At 41.9% G+C, this 20,248-nt stretch overlaps 2 protein-coding genes across 2 annotated transcripts; both read left to right on the top strand.

The window, feature by feature from the left end:
* Positions 1-2,816: 2,816 nt before the first annotated feature.
* On the top strand, positions 2,817-7,197 carry tmem128 (transmembrane protein 128). The gene is made up of 4 exons (XM_058417803.1): positions 2,817-2,970; positions 4,152-4,284; positions 5,496-5,657; positions 6,759-7,197. The coding sequence occupies exons 1-4, from the start codon at positions 2,868-2,870 to the stop codon at positions 6,856-6,858; spliced, it is 498 nt and encodes a 165-aa protein (XP_058273786.1). The 5' UTR covers positions 2,817-2,867; the 3' UTR covers positions 6,859-7,197.
* A 2,843-nt stretch (positions 7,198-10,040) lies between these two features.
* Positions 10,041-19,753, top strand: otop1 (otopetrin 1). The gene is made up of 6 exons (XM_058408437.1): positions 10,041-10,902; positions 11,773-11,909; positions 13,293-13,351; positions 13,596-13,729; positions 13,883-14,802; positions 14,891-19,753. The coding sequence occupies exons 1-6, from the start codon at positions 10,500-10,502 to the stop codon at positions 15,059-15,061; spliced, it is 1,824 nt and encodes a 607-aa protein (XP_058264420.1). The 5' UTR covers positions 10,041-10,499; the 3' UTR covers positions 15,062-19,753.
* The last annotated feature ends 495 nt before the right edge of the window (positions 19,754-20,248 follow it).

Below are 20,248 nucleotides of genomic sequence, written 5' to 3'. Positions count from 1 at the left end.
CTGGTTTGGTAGCACCAGAGGGACCTACACATTATTAGGCAGCTGGTTTTAATGTTATGGCTGATTTGTGAAGTCATAATGTGACTAGCACAGAGCATCTTGGAGGAGTCGATCTATATTTCCATCATATCTAAACTAATTAATACAATGCTAGTTAGAAAGCTTATAAGCCTCTAGGGTATAATGCTTGTTTGTGTTTACCTGTTTGCTTTAATGTTAGTTCATTGTTAGCTAATATTATCCTAGTTTGTTGTTAGCTTCTTTAGATTAATACTAATTTAACGTTCCTTATAATGCTAATTCATCGCTAGGCTGTTTACTACAATGCTAGTTCCTTCTGTAACACTTGTTTACTAGACAGTTAAGCGTGGGTTAAGTATTCAACCCACAGCAGACGATGAGAGGTAGCCTAGTTTTACAGGAAGTTAGTATACCTGATCCAATGAGTGTGCAATTTCACTGAGAGGCCTGCGTGGTCAGCTTGCTGGAACTATTCATTATGACCTTATCATTTGGCATTTCGGCTTCAAATTTACCCATCTTTTGTTTGTTTTCTTTAGCAGAGCTTATTCATCCAGTGCTCACACCCGTACTACGGTGATCAAGACGTCCAGTGTTGTTTTTTTTAACCTTTTGTGACACCAGAAAATGTCTTTGGTGTGACGTTAGCAAGCAAGCAAGCTATTGTCGTCGACCCTGAAGAAGCTGAGTGAATGCAGTACTGCGCTGAACCTGACACCGTGCTCCCCCTGCTCTATCCCTGGAGAAAGAAAGAGCCGGGCGGGCAGCATCAGCTCCAACAATACTGCGCCTGTGAGAGAACTTTATCACAGACAGGTCATTTTACTCTCCTCACGCATGCTGATCCGCTGAGTCTTTGGCTTGTTTTCCACCGAGTAGGCGAAAAGAGTGGAGAGATATGTAGAGAGAGAGAGACATTCATCTTCGTAGATTCAGAAATATTTCACATTATATTCTTTATGCTCTTTCTAATGTTATCTTCTTCCCAGTCTCTCTCTCTCTCTTGCTCACTCTCTCATTCGCATTCTCTCTCTCACTCTCAGAAGAGATTGAATTCCTCTCTGATCTTGGCAGCCTGGACTATCAGACACTAATACTTCTTGTGTTCAGGTGAGCTACAGAAATCCACCACTCACCTGGCTTCTGGTCCAACACCTGACCTTCTGAACCCGCGCACAGGTGTCTCTGGTCCTCTAACAGCTGTGTGTGCTGGTGTAACAGGTGCGCTGGCAGCCTCCCATCAGCTTCCTCAGGCAAACAGAGATAGGAAGTGTTTCATTTCTGCTGCCTGGCTGCTGTTCTGTTACTACTGTACTCTGTCAACCTGGAGCAGTTTGTGAAAACAGTGGTCTCTCACTTTCTTTGATGCCCCCTACCAGTTGGCAGAAGCATTATAGATGACCTCTCGTACCGCTTTCCTGGACTTTTCCTCCTTCTTGTGCGATCTGGCAGAAAGTACTGGAGAATCCATGCTACCACCACCACCACCAGTCTCTGTAACCCCTTCTTCCCTGAGGCAGTCAGGCTCCTCTGCCCTATAACCATCGCTGTAAGTCTATATTTTAAAATTACAGCCTCATTTCTTAGATAATGAAACATTGTGTTTATTTAATGTCCACTGTATTTGCTGTACATTTTCTATGTACATCTTGTATAGTTCTATCAAAAGTATTGGAACAACAAGGTCAAATCTATTGTTTTTGCTACAACGCGTAACCATTTAGGTTTGCGATTAGAACATGAATGACGATGGATCAGAAATGTAGCTTTCGTTTCCAGATATTAATGTGTCGGCTTAGAACAATGCACCCCAACTTATTTTTTTAGGTGATCAAAAGTATTGGAACAGCTAGGCTTAAAGTAAATCACAGCTAATATTTGGTTGCACATCTCTTATCATCAATCCAGAAACCCTTTGCATGTTTCTACACTAAAATCGGCACACGAATGCACTTTATTCATAAGTCATACTGTAAGCAAATCACAGTATATCATCAGTCATTGTAAAGATAGATGGATAGATAGATACAGTTTTTTGCCAAAGGTTTTGGGACACCCCTGCAAATCATTGAATTCAGGGGTTGGGCTCAGCCCCTTAGTTCCAGTGAAAGGAACTCTTAATGCTTCAGCATACCAAGACATTTTGGACAATTTCATGCTCCCAAATTTGTGGGCACAGTTTGGGGATGACCCCTTCCTGTTCCAACATGACTGCACACCAGTGCACAAAGCAAGGACTATAAAGACATGGAGGAACTTGACTGGCCTGCACAGAGTCCTGACCTCAACCCGAGCACCTTTGTGATGAATTAGAGAGGAGACTGAGAGCCAGACTTTGTCATCCAACATCAGTGCCTGACCTCACAAATGTGCTTCTAGAGGAATGGTCAAAAATTCCCATAAACACACTCCTAAACCTGGAAAGCCTTCCCAGAAGTGTTGAAGCTGTCTTAGCTGCAAAGGGCGGGAGACAACTCCATATTACATTGCTTGCACAAAGTTGGGAGCATGAAATTAGCATTAAGAGTTCCTTTCACTGGAACTAAGGGGCCGAGCCCAACCCCTGAAAAACAACACCTGAATTCAATGATTTGGAGGGGTGTCCCAAAACATTTGCCTAGATAGATAGATAGATAGATAGATAGATAGATAGATTCTGATGTGACGATTAAAAAAAAGGAAATCTTCCACATATAATAACATTAAATAATAAAACTATTTGCTTTCCGTAACTAACAGCGATCAACTTCTTTTCACTACACTTCCCACTACCATCCGTCGCTTTTACTTGACGTCACATTTCCCGGACGACAACCAATGAAGACGGAACAGCCCAAAAAACAACAATGGCCGGCGGATTGTCCGAGACTGAAATAGCTCAACTTCGCAATCGGTTTAAAAGAGACGCGGAGTTACTTTTACAGCCAGCATCGGGAGAGGAGGAGAAGAGTAAGTGATCCGAAATTCATTTAGAAAATGCCTCGAAATAATCCTGTTTCTTAAAAGATCGTAGGGAAAAAAAAACATGTCTTTACTTGACCGTGAAGGAGTTCCTGGAAAACACATCTGGAGCTACAACTTAATTATTGTTATTAATATATTTTATTTTATTTTATTTTATTTTATTTTATTTTAAATTTATTTATTTATTTATTTATTTATTTATTTATTTATTTAAATTAATGCGTCGCCAGCCATTACTATTATACTTTTTAGCCAATTAGCCAATTGCCTAGCCAATAACTAACACAATTGACCAAGTAGCATCTATCTATCTATCTATCTATCTATCTATCTATCTATCTATCTATCTATCTATCTATCTATCTATCTATCTATCTAATGTTTAATCTTGTTTTAATTTGAGTCGCCAGTCATTACTATTATTTATTTATTTGTTTACTTATTTATTTATTGTTATTTTGTTTTAATTTAAGAGTTGCCAGCCATTACATTACATTTATTTATTCATTCATTCATTCATTCATTCATTCATTCATTCATTCATTCATTCATTTATTTTTTAAATTTTGTTTTAATTTAAGTCGCCAACCATAACTATTATTTCTTTCTTTCTTTCTTTCTTTCTTTCTTTCTTTCTTTCTTTCTTTCTTTCTTTCTTTACTTATTTATTTATCTATCTATCTATCTATCTATCTATCTATCTATCTATCTATCTATCTATCTATCTATTTTTAATTTTGTTTTACTTTGTCACCATTACCTATTTATATGCAGAATAAAAAAAATTATTAAAAAAAAAAAATCAGGAACACATACTACTGAATAAAGACAAATTAACATCTGAATAATAATTTTTTCACAAACTCTCGTAACTTTAGTAAAAAAAAAAAATTACAGATCGTAAAGATGCAAAGAGAGAAATCTAAAACCCTTAATTTATTAGGACCAGGAATCAAGATAAAAACAAAAATAAAACAAATAAATAAATAACAGTGTGAACACACTGCAGATGCCACTCATAACAAACATAGGCATCTATTGTCATCTGTTTGTAGTAATGGTTTTACTTAAATTGTCCGTAATAACAAATGTTTTTAATTTTTATATCACACGTTTAGTCAATGTTGGCCTGGCTGTGTCTCATTTCTCTCTCGGCTTTAACGCAGGTAAAGAGAAAGCAGACTCTAAACCACTCCCACGCTTCAATCGGCACTCCGTCTTCTGGATTTTGGCTTCCATCGGTTTGACCTACTACCTTGATTTTTTTACAGTCATCCTGGAAAGCGGAGATATTAAAAGGTATTGTTTGCATGAAAAGAAACGTGAATGAAGAATATAATCAGTAAGAGTGTGGTGTGATCCCCTGGTACAAGAAGTTTGTTTACAATCAAATCATGTCTCAAAGGGTTTTGTCCTAAATTTAAAATGTTTTCCATTAAAGAATTACGCATAGTTTTTTTTTTTAACAATTTATAGTTTATTGGTCGTGTGTGTGTGCGGGGGGGGTCTTCATATCTTGTTCTGAATCAAATGACATTTTGGCTTGTCCTCATGAGGAAAGCTTCAGAAATGTTCGTCCAGAAATGTTCCTCCAGTAATGTCCAGAAATGTTCCTCCAGTAATGTCCAGAAATGTTAGTTCAGAAATGTCCAGAAATGTTAGTTCAGATATGTCCAGAAATATTAGTTGAGAAATTTCCAGAAATGTTAGTTCAGAAATGCCCAAAAATGTTTGTGAGAAATTTCCAGAAATGTTTGTTCAGAAATGTCCAGAAATGTTTGTTCACAAATGTCCACAAATGTTTGTTGAGAAATGTCCAGTAATGTTTGTTCACAAATGTCCAGAAATGTTTGTTTAATTAACTGTATTTATAATCATGTTCATGGAAGGTCCTCACTTGGATTATAAGGCAAACGTGTGTGTGTGTGTGTGTATTCATATCTTTGATCTCTGGATCAAATGACATTCTGGCTGGTCCTCATGAGGAAATGTCCAGAAATGTTAGTTTAATGAACTGTATTAATAATCATGTCCATGGAAGGTCCTCACTTGGAGTGGTCTCATTTGGCTGGTTCTCATGAGGAAAGCTTCAGAAATGTTGGTTTTGATGGTTAAAATTTAATTAACTGTATTAATAATCATGTTCATGGAAGGTCCTTGGATTATAAGACAAATGTGTGTGTGTGTGAGTTTCCTGCTGCTTTGTAGCTGGCTGATATCCAACATGGTTTTAGTCTACTGAGCATCTTTATTACCCAGTGTGATCAGTGTAGCCCACTGCAGTACAGCTTCAGTGATTAAGTTTCACCGATGTGAGTGTGTATGTGTGTGTTTCCTTTTTTTTTGCCTGTCAACAGAAACTATAATGCACTAATGAATCTCCAGCCTAAGTATGATTATTTACTATGAATGCTACTGTTATGAAGACTAATGGCCCACTCATGTAGCTTATTAGAAGTGTTCTTAATAAAACTAATCGAGAGTGTGTGTGTGTGTGGTGTGTGTTACAGTTGGTGGTTTAACGTGGGCCTGGTGCTGCTGGGTGTGTGTCTGTGCCTTGCTTCGTTCTGCATCGTGTATCTGGAATGGTTCAAAGGAATTCAGCATTATGATCAGGAATACCCTGCCATTCCACCAATCACCACCGCTGCGTTCATCGCTGCCTCCTTCAGGTCAGTGTGTGCACTTACACTTCATTGAAAATACTCATTAGCAAGCGAATCGGTTAAACTCTACATTTATGATATTCAGCATAAGGTGCTTCTGTGTTGCTGTAGTAACGAGTTCTCTGTCCTTTCAAGCTGTACGTTAAAGTAAAAACCTTATACTGGGACGTAGTGCTGGGATGAGCACATGAGCCTTTATGATTGCAGCAGCAGCTCTGAGACAAATCCACAGTATCCAGTGAGAGCAGCTACAAATTAATCTCTTGTTATTTATCTGTATGGGAAAATAACTTTTGTTTTAAATATATTGCCCCTAGTAGGCTGGGTAAAAAGTGAAATACTTCTATTTCCAAATGAGACATTAAGCATCAATAATGTGATTTGATGTGAACATGGACACAACAAAACGTGAGGGCACGAAGCCTTTATTATCACCACATATACATTACAGCACAGTGGAATTCTTTTCTTCACATAGCCCAGCTGAGGAAGTTGGGGTCAGAGCTCAGGGGCAGCTACAATACAGCCCCCTGGAGCAGGGAGGGTTAAGTGCTTTGTTCAACAGTGGAGCTTAGCGGTGCTGGGACTTAAACCCCGATTCTCTGAGCAACAACCCAGAGCCTTAACCACTTGAGCCACCTCTGCCCCAAACAGGCGTCTTAGAACTGCAGGTAGAGTTTCTGTTATAGAAAATGGGACAGTGGTAGCTCAAGTGGTTAAAGCTCTGGGTCATTGACAGGAAGATCGAGGTTCAAGCCCCAGCACCACCAAGCTACCACTGTTAGGCTCTTGACCAAGGCCCCCAGCCCACCCTGTTCAAGTGGTGCTGTATCATGGCTGACCCTCCGCTCTGACCCCAACCCCCAATGATGTGATATGCGAAGAAAGTATTTCACTGTGCAGTAATGTATATGTGACAAATAAAGACAACTTAAACTTAAATCATCTGGCCAATCAGAATGGAGAATTCCACAGTGGCACCAATGGCATTTAATGACTTCCTGAAGATTTGGGACGATATAAGTGGATATTGAAAGACATAGATTCTTGGAACTTATTGTACACCGGTCCAGACTGACCTAACCTTTCGTGTGTGTGTGTTTGCAGTTTTAACATTGCCCTGTGGCCCGTGTGGTCCTTCTTCACCCCCGTGATTCTCTTCACACAGTTTATGGGAGTCGTGATGGTAATCTCACTCCTTGGATAAAGGCAAGAAGAACGATCACATTTCCAATATTGTGTTTTTGCAGACAGTTTCACTTCCGTTGCGACGTCTTTGTGTGTGTGTGTGTGTGTGTGTGCATATCAGATGATTCTGTCATTGTGCGGTTTGAACCAGACAGGCTTTCCATGTCCAGAGAGATTGTGATGCTGATCCTACTCCAGCAATGTTTTCTCTTTTAATATTACATTATACTGAATTTTTTTATGTTTCTGTTTGGATGTAACTTATTTTCTATGTGCATGTTCTCATTAATATCTCAGTGTAACAGAATGACGCAAATGAATTTACTGAATTTTTCTAATTAAAAATCTATTTCAATCATCTTTGGGTTCTGTGTAATTATTTTGAATCTAATATTTTCTTTTGTTGCTATATTGCTAAAAAGCTTTTTCTTTTTTATTTTTAAATTAAATGTTTATTATTATATTATATTTTGGACTTTCGTTAAAAGGCAGAATTTTTTTTATTATTATTATTCAATTAATTTAATTAATGTATTATTTTTTTTATTGAGATCAATGTGAAGTACCTGGCAACCCTACAACAAACCAGCACATTGGGCAGAATACAGCTGATCCAGAGAGAAAGTCATTTTTTGAGACATAATTAAAAGTTTAAAACCTCTTTACTGTGAAACCCCTAAATTAGATCCCTTCAGAAGTCACATACTTAATCATATGGAGTTTCTTCACAATTTTGTTACTTTAAATATATTTGTTTCTGGACGATTCCAGAGCCCATTCACCAAAAGCCTCTTAGTGAAGCAACCAAGGGACAAGAGTAAGTCTGATGAAGCTGGAGAGAGATCCTAAGGTCAGACAATTCTGTTATAAATCCCATTTGAGGGCTGTCCAATAGTCTAGTGGTATGTTAGAAGGTTCACCTAAGCGGTTCATTTGAGTGGTTTAAAATGAAGCATGACCCAGTCAAAGTCCAGAGCTCAATCTGATTGATAACGTATAGCAGGGGTGTCCAGTCTTATCCACAAATGGTCAGTGTGGGTGCAGGTTTTCATACCAATCAAGCAGAAGCCATGCCTGATTCCACCTGCCCACCCTGCTCCAGGGGTGCTGCATCATGGCTGACCCTGTGCTCTGACCCAAACCCTCAAGGATGGAATATGTGACAAAAGAATTTCACTGTGCAGTAATGTACATGTGGTTTTCATACCAGTCAAGCAGAAGCCATGCCTGATTCCATCTGGATTCAATCATGGCTTCTGGTTGGTTGGAATGAAAACCTGCACCCACACCAGCCCTTTCTCGATAAGATTGAACATCCCTGACCTATGAAAAACTATTATGGAATAATTCTTGAATCAATGGTCTTATGAGTTATTGGGCCACGAAGCACAGAAATATCCCAGAATACTCAAGGGAGCCAGTACCACCAGACTGGGAAGTCTTGATCCTGGCTGTAACATATTTCAGTGTGTTGCATAATTTCATAAGCAGCTTTTTATTCATGCTTTATATTTTATTCTACTATGAAAATAGTTCATTATACATTGCCATAAACAGAATTAAAAAGCAAGCAGCTCCCTGATGATGGCTAGAGTATAAGTTCCCAATCTGGTGGTGCTGTGTAGGAAGTGTAGCAATGGGGTGGGGTGGGAGAAGGTGGGAAGGAAGCCACATTTGACATTAGTTAGATTAGCTGCAAGGGTTTGTTTAGTGCACAGGGGTAAGTCTCTCAGGAGTGAATTGCAGTAGCCTTGAAAGGACAAGGGACTGAACAAGCACCTGTGTGGACCCTGTGGATAGTAACAGCTAGATCCTTCTAACGTTGTAGAGGAGAATATCTTACTCTGCCCTGTTCCAAAGTATACTCATTACATTAAATGTTAATAGGGTGCTGGACACCTTTTTGGACACAGAGTATTCTCTAAATGTGTTAATCCTCTGGTTAGAGACTTACACTTAGTGTGCCACTTTAATAGGAACACCTGCTCCTTCCTGCAGGTTCAGATCACATCAGTTACCATTCAAATCAAACATCCCAATGGGGAATAATGTGATCTTGCTCACTTTGACCATTACGGTAACTTAAATAACCATTCTATTTACAACCTTAGGGAGCAATCCACCTCAAAATGCACACCATGATAAACCTTTAACAGCAGATGACAAAATCAGTTCAACTCCTGCTAGACAATAACTGGATTATGGGGCTACCGTGGGTACAGGCTCAACAAAATTGCACAGCTGAAGAGCATTTCCAATCAGATGTGTTTACAATCTGTCCATTTTCAGTGACCATGTGGTGGAAGCCCATCTGCCTCAACGTTTGACATCCTGCATCCTGAAATACTCTTGACCTGTGTCTGTATGTTATGTATCGCCCTGCTGCATTGCACATGACATGCTGATTGAGCAGGGATCTGATTGAAGTACAGGTGTTTCTATTAAAGTGGCCGGTCAGTGTATGTATACAGGTTTTTGAGACTGTGTGGGGCAGATCGACAGGTTCGTCAGTGTACTGTGTGTATGTGCGCGCGCGTGCGTGCGTTAATACAATGTATTCCGTGCGCTGCTAATTGGCAGTGTTTATTGCGTCGATGGTGGATTTATGGCGGATTTGCGCGCCCACCTTTGTGTGTGTGTGTGTGTGAGAGAGAGAGAGAGAGAGAGAGAGAGAGTGAGAGAGATTGTCAAGGGTCTGAAAGTTCTCCGATCATGGTTGTCATAATGGGGCCTTTTGTTAAAGTGCTCGCCTGTATCCGTTTCACATTAATTAGCGCGAGCCCTGTAATGTCGCGCACAGTTAAATCTCATTTTTCTTTGGGATCAAATAAAACTGAACCAACAGTCCACTGGGTTTGTGGCGTTTTATGTTAGTTTGGTATTTGGTTCTGTTTCTTTCTCGCCTTTCGTTCCTGTCTGTGTTTATTTAATGAAATAAAGACCCTAACGGATATGGAGAAAAGGATTTTTTTTTATTTTTGCGTTTTTTGGAAGGTTACCTGAGCCATGTCGGCGTTGCGTGTCACACAAAGGCGATTCCATAAAGGGCCATTGTCGGACTGACCATTGACCAGTGAAACGCGAAACCCCGCTTCCCCCTTTCTTTCCCATCAGACCCAAGGAAGAAAGAAAAGCTAAATAAGCCTCAGTTCATTTCCACTGGACCCACACGGAGCTGCGGAGAGGTGAAGAGTGCAAGCGGGCGCTGCCAAGAAGCACCTATATTCTTACATTCTGCAAGAGAATCTCACGCTCTGGGCCAGGTGGATAGTTAAAAATACGCGTATTTTACGCATGGCCGATAATCTTCATCATGTTTGTCTTTGAATGCTTTTTGGCACGCGCTCTGTCTTCTGCGTAACGCGCTTTAAATCGGATCTCGGCGCATTTTAAGCAGCTTGTCCCTTCTCAGCTTGTTCAAGCCAAAAGAAGGATGGAGTGATGGAGGGATGGTGTTGGATGAATATCTGGCATCACCGGTACCTCAGAGCCGCTGAAGAGGACTGAAACTCGACCTCTAGCTCCTAATCTGCAGATTTACAGAGGGGTATATAGGTAGATTACAGCGAACACGAACCGGATGCTGGAACTGCGCTCTCACAAACACCTGAGCAGACATCCCATATCATTTAAATTAGTGCTGTTGGATTGCAGAGCAAAATGGTGGAGCACAGCGGGCCCGATGTGAAGTTTGTCAACAAGTACTGTCCCAGCTCGTCCTCTTCGTCTTCAGCCTCTTCATCATCCTCATCCTCCTCTTCCACGGCGCGCGAGATGAAGATTTTGGCCACGCTGCGCGGCAGCCTGAGCCGGAAATACCCGCAGAAGAACGGCGAGGTGCTGAGCGCACAGTACGGCATCAACCTGCTGCTCGTGGGCCTCGCGCTCATGCTCGCGCTCGCGTACCAGGGACCCACCGTGACCGAGGAGACGGTGCTGGCTTTCCTCTCCACGCTCATGCTCATGCAGCTGCTGTGGATGATCTGCTACGTGGCGCGCCTGGAGCGCAAGCGCAATGCGCCGCCTGAGAGAGACGCGAACGCGGCCACCAGCTGGATTCGAGGTACCCAGCTGCGCTTTTACGCGCATTCTTGAAGGAAACGACGAATAGTAAAAGACAAAAAGAGACGTAGAGACAAAAAGACAGACAGATATCAGAAGTCAAAACCATAACCCAGGACTGTGAACTATTAAAAAATAAACATACCAAACTTTTTAAAAGTCTCGATCGTGGCATTCTCAAGGCTACATATTCTGTAGGTCTACCTGTGGCTTGTACATGTGCATGTCTTGTACCTGTTAGATTTTAGTGTGTATCAGTGGTCCTTAAACTCCAAATACATACATTAAATAGCTTTTTAAAGCTCTATAATTGTAGTTCCAGGTGAAATATATTGCATTCTAGTTACAAATCATGTATCATTAATAGTAACACCATTGAAACCTATAGATATAAAGAGTTTTTGTGTCTACCCTTGAAATTACTAGGAGCCTTACTCAGACCACAGGTAAGAAATGATCACTATGGATAAATGTAAATCTAAAACATGAATATAGATGTCAACACAAGTACTTTAGTCACGACATGGTTTGCTTGGCAGTCGAAATCGTGACAACATGGAGGATTGTGGTTATTTTGCCCAAGCCATGCCGTAACACACCATATAAGAAAATTGTTCAAGGGAATATTCAAATCAATCAATATCAATATAAAGCAAATCTAAAGAAACATTTCTATCCTGGTGGGAGTGGTTTCATCCAGGATGACCCCACCCCCCATCTTCAGGGTTTGATTAGGATGAAAATGATGGCAATAAAGTAGGACTTTAGGATACAGTTGCAATTTTTTTAATTAATTAGCTAATTCAGTGTTAGTGTTAATTTGTCACCGTTTATGATATTTATGTTTTGCTTGTTTGTTTCTTTACTACAGGTGGCCTGACTCTGCTCGCTCTGCTCTCACTCATCACAGATGCTTTCCGTGTCGGGAACTACGTCGGTTATCAGGAGTGTGTGTCTCCTGTGCTTGGTGTCTACCCGGTGGTACACGCACTTCATACGGTGTCACAGGTGAGAGTCTGTGGTGAGAGGGCCAAAGAAAAGTGTTTAATGTTATTAATACCTCAAGTTTCTGTGGAAAATTCTAGTGATATTAAAGGAAAACCTGGGGTACAATTGAAACAATCTAGCCTTAATGTCTTTCTTTCTTTCTTTCTTTCTTTCTTTCTTTCTTTCTTTCTTTCTGCAAAGTAATAAATACAAGTTTTATTTCACTGCAGATGTTGGTGTGATTCGTTAATGGAAAATATCTGCATCACAGACAAAAGATGGAGCTTAAATAAAACCTATTATCAGGCATTACTGATGCTGTAGTGCATTTTTCAGGTGCCTCTGAATACAGTGCATTCATGATTGTAGGTTGCATGTAGGATATGTGAATTGATTTGACAGTGAGCGTGTATCTTTTCTCATCTCTGTGTGCATTTAGCCTGAAAGCTCTCTGCAGGATCGCATGTCGAAAGTTTGAACTGAAATATGGAGTTGTAATTGACTCGGTGCTCAGTGCTGTAATTGAGCTCTGAATCAGAGGGTCTTATATCGCCAGGGGTCTGCGGGGAATAAATGAGCGCTTTGTGCTTAAAGAAAAGGCTCTCTGTCACTGCTGATCCTGTTAAACTTCATTATGACTCATTGGGTTCTTCCATAGCCCCGTCTGGGCAAATCTGTACTATGTTAGGGTTTTGGGTTTGAACCTGAATTTGAGGCTAGAAATTGATGAGTTTCAAAAAAGAAAAAGCTTCAATTTGTCATGTACTGCATATAGGAAATTGATAAGAATGGACTTCTCGTCTGGCATGGCACTGCCACCTAACAGGGCTAGAGTCGCTGGGTTGAGACTTGTGACTAAGTTTGCGTGGGTTCTCCTGAGACGTCTGCCTTTACATGCACATGAATGTAATATGGAGTTGGCCCGCCCTTTGTAGCTATAACTTCATTTCTTTTGGGAAGGCTTTCTACAAGGATTAGGGTGTGTTTATGGGAATTTTTGACCATTTCTCTAAAAGCGCATTTATGAGGTCAGGCCCTGATGTTGGACGAGAAGCTCCAACTCCAATTCATCCCAAAGGTGTTCTATGGGGTTGAGCTCAGGACTCTGTAAATTTCCTCCACACCAAACTCACTCATCCATGTTTTTATGGACCTTGCTTTGTGCAAAGTACAAACAGGACCGATTGTTCAAATTAGTCAAGATTAGGTTTCTCTAAGCACTCAGCAATTAATAACATCCCATTATCATATGGATGAGTGGATCATATATGGATCACATACTAAGCATATAATAATGCCACCCAGCTCCAAATGATGATGATGCTGGGAAGATGGCTTTGTGTGTGTGTGTCTGTGATGTGCATTTTCTGACAACTGTTGGTGTTTTTCTTTGTTATTTTGCAGGTTCACTTTCTCTGGTTTCACGTTAAAGACGTCATCAAGCGTTACGAAACGTTCGAGAGGTAAATTTGTGCGCCCGCACGTCCTTTCGCACCATAATCCATGCCATTCCTGGTTTATTCACTAGTACATTTTTGAGTACAATAATTGTCAGTTCAAATCTCAGCATGGTCAAGCTACCACTTTCGAGTCCTGGTGAGACTCTTAACCCTCCTCTGCTCAGATGTATCCTATCTCCTGTTCTACTTTAAGTCGATATTTGGATGCAAGCGTCAGCCAAATGAGGTGAATGTAAATGTGTGTTAGGTTTGGTGTGATTCATGCTGTGTTCACTAACCTGCTGGTTTGGAGTAACGGAGTAATGACTGAAGCCGAACATGCTCTCAATGACCACAAGAGACGGTTATCGGCGGTCGGATCCTTCAACTTCACTGATTGGGGTAAAGTTAACACACACACACACACACACACAGAATCCTATTCTTTCTTTCCATCTAATCCTGAGATACTTAAACATGTATATCTATTTTTTCCTTCTGACTTTATCTTTATCCCTCTGTCCATCTATCTTTCTTTCTCTCTCTCTCCCCCAGAGAGCACTCAACCTAACTGTAACTGTACGACCAGTGCGTGTTCGATGTTCAGCAGCAGTCTGTACTATCTCTGTCCCTTCAACATCGAGTACCACATCTTAGTCTCTGTGCTGCTCTTCGTCATGTGGAAAAACGTTGGCCGAACCCTCGACCAACGCACCAATCAGAAGCCTGCGTCATCACCTCTTTTGATAACAGGCTCAGGAGACGGACCTTTCCTGCTGCTCGGCCCGGCCTTCGGGCTCTTGGCACTTGCGAGTGCCATCACGGTGCTTGTCATCTACATCATCCACGTGGAGGAGTCACTGGAGGCACGCCATGCAGCCATTTCCATGTTCTACTGGTTCGGAATCGTCATTTTGGCATGCATGAGTGTCGCTGGTGCTGTCGGATTGGTCATCTATCGCCTCGAGGATTGGCCCATGGACACGGCACCGAATCCGGCCAGGACGCTCGATTCGAAGCTGCTCCTCGGTTCTTCCATTGGCTCCTGGCTCGTCTGCTGGTGCAGCGTCATCGCCGTTGGCGGTGCAACAAATTCACCCAACTACCGATGGGCCAATTTAGGATACGCCATACTTTTAGTTCTGGAGAAGTGCGTGCAAAATCTGTTCGTCGTCGAGTCGCTGTACAGAAGACGACGTGAGCCTGAAGAGCGTGGGCCTGGCCTTCGCGCCACACATAACTCCATCCTCAGCCCCAGCCAAGGAAATGAGAAAATCTTTGCAGTGTATGACGGTATCATTAACCATGCATACGAGTCACCAGATAAACAATGTGAGAACGATAAACAAGCTTACAGCAGGAACAGCGAGAAGCACGTGGAGCATTCTCACGGACACGGGACGCCAGAGACGCCAAACAGACAGAGGCAGCTCCTGAAGAACATCGCCATCTTCCTGTTTATGTGCAACATCTCAGTAAGCATTTTTATTAATGCCTGTGTTCAGAATTTCTTTAGACATAGAAATAAGAGCTTAATATTCTGTGCCGTGTTTGTGTGTATAGCTCTGGATCCTACCTGCATTTGGATGCCGACCACAGTTCGATAACGGTCTGGAGGAAGCATCGTTTGGATTCCCCATCTGGAGCACGGTGCTGAATTTCGCCCTTCCCATGAGCCTCTTCTACCGCATGCACTCTGTCGCCGTTCTCTTCGAAGTTTTCCGGAAGATTTAGGCCCCGCCTCCCTACCCGTGTGGTGTTTCTTTTGTGCACAGTAACGATGATTCCCTTTATTGAGTTCTCGGAAACCAGGGTTCTCTTTCTCAACATTTTTGTTTTCTCAAGAAAAGTAACGAAAACCCTTTTCTCTGCAATTTTGATTGCACAGAAGAAAGAGCGACTGGAGCTTAGTGCTAGAAATTAGTGCTTGGTTGCCTTTTCTCCTCTGTGCCTAAACAAAAAGCCAGAGTTTTCTCTCTATTAGGGGTTGCACAAGTCTTATTTCTGTTAAACTAGTCGACTAGTTTTCTGTAGTTAACGCAACAACCTCGCTTCTTTATTAGTGAAGGACGCATCAAACCGTGCTTCATTTAACAGCCTGAAAATGATATTTATAGCTTTGCTGTTTACTGTAGGCTACACTAATCAGTGCAATAAATGTGCCAAATAATAAATATGTAGACCCTTAAACATAGAACACAGGCCAGATAAGAAGTTCACATAAAGAAAAGCCACGCCGATTAACGTGTTTGGTCAGGGCGTGATGCTCGGGCAGTGCTGAGAAATACGTTAATCATGTCTGGTGTAAATAAAAGTAATGTTGTGCATGGAGGGTGGGATCCTATCGGACCCTGTGCCCAGAGGTGCGTGGTCAGATATGAATCTCGTGGGATAAAGAAAGGGCTTTATTGATTCATCTTCTGTAACTGCATTATCCTATTAAATTGATTAATGATTTAGCAGGGGTTTACTTCCTCATGGTTAGCATGTTACCCTCACACCTTCAGGGTTGGCGGTTTGATTCCTCATGATTCGGGGGGTTTCCTCCAGTTTCCTCCTCCAGTCCAAAGGCTGATTGGCATCTCTAAAATTGTCAGTAGTGTGTATGTGATTTTGCCCTGCGATGACTTGGCACCCTGTCTAAGTTGTACCCCTGACTCAGACTCCAGGTTCCCTGCGACCCTGCGTAGGATAAGCGCTACAGAAGATGAATGGCTGGCATAGAATATATCTATTTTGACGCATAGTTTTAGCAACATTTGATAATAACAACCGCAGAAGGGGGTAGAATTGTTCAGCCTTTTTTTTCTAGGAATTTACCCTTAAACTTTAATCATTTTTGGAAACGTTCCTTCCAAAAATGTCATCCAGGATTTTTTGCATGCGCACAAAAAATGATTAGAACGCAATATGGGGAGGGAGTGGTCAGAATTTCCTTCAAGAGTGGGCGGAGTTTAAAAAACAATCCCTGCACACTCGGCTCTGTGGTTAACCTTAAACCTGATTTGACAGCATCCGTTTGTTCCGTGTAATGGCATGGTTCGCTGTTTAGTAGCGGATCATTTGATCCACATGATTTGGCACAGGTTTTACCCCAGATACCCTTCCTGTCACAACCCTCCCATTTTTATCCAGGCTTGGGACTGGCACTGAGAGTTAACTCTTTAGTGGCTGGGGTGGCACCCTGCCCGGGAATCGAACCCAGGCCTCGGCAACGAGTGCACAGGATCCTGCCGCTGGACCATGGTGATAACGTCCTAATACAAACAAAACAAAGACTTGTGTGAATGTATTAGTCAACTATGCAATCCCGACCTGTCTACTGTCTTTGGATGGGAAGCTTCTGTCACTCCTCTGATCGGATGAAATTATTTAATATTCAGTCCACGACTGGATGAAAGGCATAACTCTTGTAATTTCATTTCTCTTTCCTGTGATTACACTCAACGCCATTTTCACCTTCCCCTTTGTGAACGAACAGCTCTTGGATTTCTTTTCATTATGATTAGACACAAATAAGAGCTTTGCTTTCTCTCCATAGAATCATTATAGCAAAAGACAATGTTTGTTATTTTCACTGTGATTTCTCTTCACTGCATTGTGATTGGCCATTGAAGCCATTTGTTCCATCATCTCCCTATTGGGATTGAACTGAAAGGTGACCTTTTCTCTCCTCCTCTTGGACAGAAGACAAGCCTTTTGACCTTCTCCGTAATGTAATCTGATGGAAGACAAACCTTTATTCTTCTTCTTTTTTTTATCGCTTTTTACCGTATTTGACTGGATGGAATGAAAGGCTTTCTGCTTTTATCCCATTGTGTTTTAGACAGAATGGAAAGCATGTGGATTTTCCTCCACGTCATGAGCATTCGGAATTCTTCCTCCGGGAGAATACAGGAGCAGTCACATTCTCCGTGAGCTGATGTTATACACACACACACACACACACTCGGCACTTTCCACAGACTCTGTAACACACTCAAACACTTCTGGACTCTACAGGTGCTCTCGTTGTTTTTTTTCTCTCAGAGCGAGTTTGTTGGTGCTAACTCAAACATGCAAAACACAAAGGCTTCAGGTTAGCAACAACCCGAGAACCAGATGTTAATGTTTCGAATCGTGACACATCAGGTCTAACAAGAATCTTGACCGGGATCTGAGTGTATGATTAATAAACACACCCACTGGCCACTTTATTAAGAACACAGTTATCTAATCAGCCAATCAGGTGGCAGCAGCACGATACAGGTCTTTAGTTAATGTTCACATCAAACACTAGAATGGTGAAACAGTCTGATCTCTGTGACTTTAAGCATGGCGTAGATGTTAGTGTTACATGGCCAGATGGGCAGGTTTGAGTGTCTCCAGAGTGAGAAACCAGAGGTCCGAGCTGACAGGAAGACTATAGTAGCTCAAATAATCACTCTTTACAACCATAGTAAACAGAAAAGCATCTCCAAAAATCAAACCTTGAGGTGAATGATGCCAAGTTCCAGCCATCATGGGCAGATAGTCAGATTGATTAATGCCCATGATAGCCTCAGATTCTTGTTCGAACAGGCAGGGGCCTTTCTGTGTGGCGTTTCCATGTTCTCCCCGTGCCTGCGTGGGTTTATTCCGGGTACTCCGGTTTCCTCCCACAGTCCAAAAACATGTACATTAGGTTGATTGGTAATTCTAAATTGCCTGTAGGTGTGAGTGTGTGTGGTTGTCTGTCTGTGACCCTGTGATGGACTGGTGACCTGTCCAGGGTGTACCCCTGCCTTTCGCCTCAATGTGTGCTGGGATAGGCTCCAGCAGATCCCTGCAAACCTAACTGGGAATAAAGTGGGGATGAAAAATGGATGGACAAACATAATAAAAATAAAACTATGCAGTAGACTATGTAAATATAGAAATCTAGACTGTTATCTATATGTGCAAGTGTAACTCACACCTTCTATCCATTTCCACAGTCGCTCATTGACTGTTTTTTGTTTTTCGCACCATTCTGTAAAAGTGATTCAGTGATCAACAGTTCCATAAATACCCCAACCTGCCCAGTTGGAACTAACAACCATGCCAAATCACAGAGATCAGACTTTTCCTTCACTCTGATGTTTGATGTGAAGAGCTGCGTGATTTTGTTTATGCGTTGTGATGCTGCCACCTGATTGGCTGATTATAGCCAGCCAATCAGCTGATTGTATATACACTATATTGCCAAAAGTATTCGCTCACCCATCCAAATAATCAGAATCAGGTGTTCCAATCACTTCCATGGCCACAGGTGTATAAAATCAAGCACCTAGGCATGCAGACTGTTTTTACAAACATTTGTGAAAGAATGGGTCGCTCTCAGGAGCTCAGTGAATTCCAGCGTGGAACTGTGATAGGATGCCACCTGTGCAACAAATCCAGTCGTGAAATTTCCTCGCTCCTAAATATTCCACAGTCAACTGTCAGCTGTATTATAAGAACGTGGAAGTGTTTGGGAACGACAGCAACTCAGCCACGAAGTGGTAGGCCACGTAAACTGACGGAGCGGGGTCAGCGGATGCTGAGGCGCATAGTGCGAAGAGGTCGCCAACTTTCTGCAGAGTCAATCGCTACAGACCTCCAAACTTCATGTGGCCTTCAGATTAGCTCAAGAACAGTGCGCAGAGAGCTTCATGGAATGGGTTTCCATGGCCGAGCAGCTGCATCCAAGCCATACATCACCAAGTGCAATGCAAAGCGTCGGATGCAGTGGTGTAAAGCACGCCGCCACTGGACTCTAGAGCAGTGGAGACGCGTTCTCTGGAGTGACGAATCGCGCTTCTCCATCTGGTAATCTGATGGACGAGTCTGGGCTTGGCGGTTGCCAGGAGAACGGTACTTGTCTGACTGCATTGTGCCAAGTGTAAAGTTTGGTGGAGGGGGGATTATGGTGTGGGGTTGTTTTTCAGGAGCTGGGCTTGGCCCCTTAGTTCCAGTGAAAGGAACTCTGAATGCTTCAGCATACCAAGACATTTTGGACAATTCCATGCTCCCAACTTTGTGGGAACAGTTTGGAGCTGGCCCCTTCCTCTTCCAACATGACTGTGCACCAGTGCACAAAGCAAGGTCCATAAAGACATGGATGACAGAGTCTGGTGTGGATGAACTTGACTGGCCTGCACAGAGTCCTGACCTCAACCCGATAGAACACCTTTGGGATGAATTAGAGCGGAGACTGAGAGCCAGGCCTTCTCGTCCAACATCAGTGTGTGACCTCACAAATGCGCTTCTGGAAGAATGGTCAAAAATTCCCATAAACACACTCCTAAACCTTGTGGACAGCCTTCCCAGAAGAGTTGAAGCTGTTATAGCTGCAAAGGGTGGACCGACGTCATATTGAACCCTATGGATTAGGAATGGGATGTCACTTAAGTTCATATGCGAGTCAAGGCAGGTGAGTGAATACTTTTGGCAATATAGTGTATATATATATATATATATATATATATATCGGTTAACCCCTTAAACTCCCAGCTCATCATTGAGTTATTCATATTAAAAGTATAGGATTCATGAAAAATAAATTTATTATTTAGTCGATGTAGAGAAGGTGTTAGAAAGGGAACTGTAGCAGGTTAGTCTGGGCCTTTCAGGGAGTGTAATGGGTTCATTTCTTCCCCATTTCCGGTGCTGTTTCATTTCTCGAAACCTCATGCTGGAGGTTTCTTTGTTTTGGTTTGGTTTGGGGGTTATTATTTTTTATTTTATTTTTTATTTTTAGAAATCACTTGAATGATTTCTGCAATTGTTCTCATTACTTGTATCTGGAAAACAGTTATGATGCCATCATTATGTGTTCCTTATCAGATCACATCTCTCTCTCTCTCTCTCTCTCTCTCTCTCTCTGTCTCAAACAGAAGGGGTGCTCTTTCTTCCCCTCTCTATCTTCCCCCTCTCTATCTG

Source organism: Hemibagrus wyckioides, linkage group LG02, assembly GCF_019097595.1.
Source record: "Hemibagrus wyckioides isolate EC202008001 linkage group LG02, SWU_Hwy_1.0, whole genome shotgun sequence".
Classification (NCBI taxonomy): domain Eukaryota; kingdom Metazoa; phylum Chordata; class Actinopteri; order Siluriformes; family Bagridae; genus Hemibagrus; species Hemibagrus wyckioides.
Note: the sequence above shows the minus strand (reverse complement) of the source record. Positions and strands in the feature narration are given on the sequence as shown.

Excerpts from the sequence above, each read along its gene's own strand:
- tmem128 (XM_058417803.1), top strand. The coding sequence starts at position 2,868 with ATGGCCGGCGGATTGTCCGAGACTGAAATAGCTCAACTTCGCAATCGG. Across the intron at positions 4,285-5,495 it reads GAAAGCGGAGATATTAAAAG|TTGGTGGTTTAACGTGGGCC; the intron begins GTATTGTTTGCA and ends TGTGTGTTACAG. Across the intron at positions 5,658-6,758 it reads TTCATCGCTGCCTCCTTCAG|TTTTAACATTGCCCTGTGGC; the intron begins GTCAGTGTGTGC and ends GTGTGTTTGCAG.
- otop1 (XM_058408437.1), top strand. The coding sequence starts at position 10,500 with ATGGTGGAGCACAGCGGGCCCGATGTGAAGTTTGTCAACAAGTACTGT. Across the intron at positions 10,903-11,772 it reads GGCCACCAGCTGGATTCGAG|GTGGCCTGACTCTGCTCGCT; the intron begins GTACCCAGCTGC and ends TCTTTACTACAG. Across the intron at positions 13,352-13,595 it reads CGTTACGAAACGTTCGAGAG|GTTTGGTGTGATTCATGCTG; the intron begins GTAAATTTGTGC and ends AATGTGTGTTAG.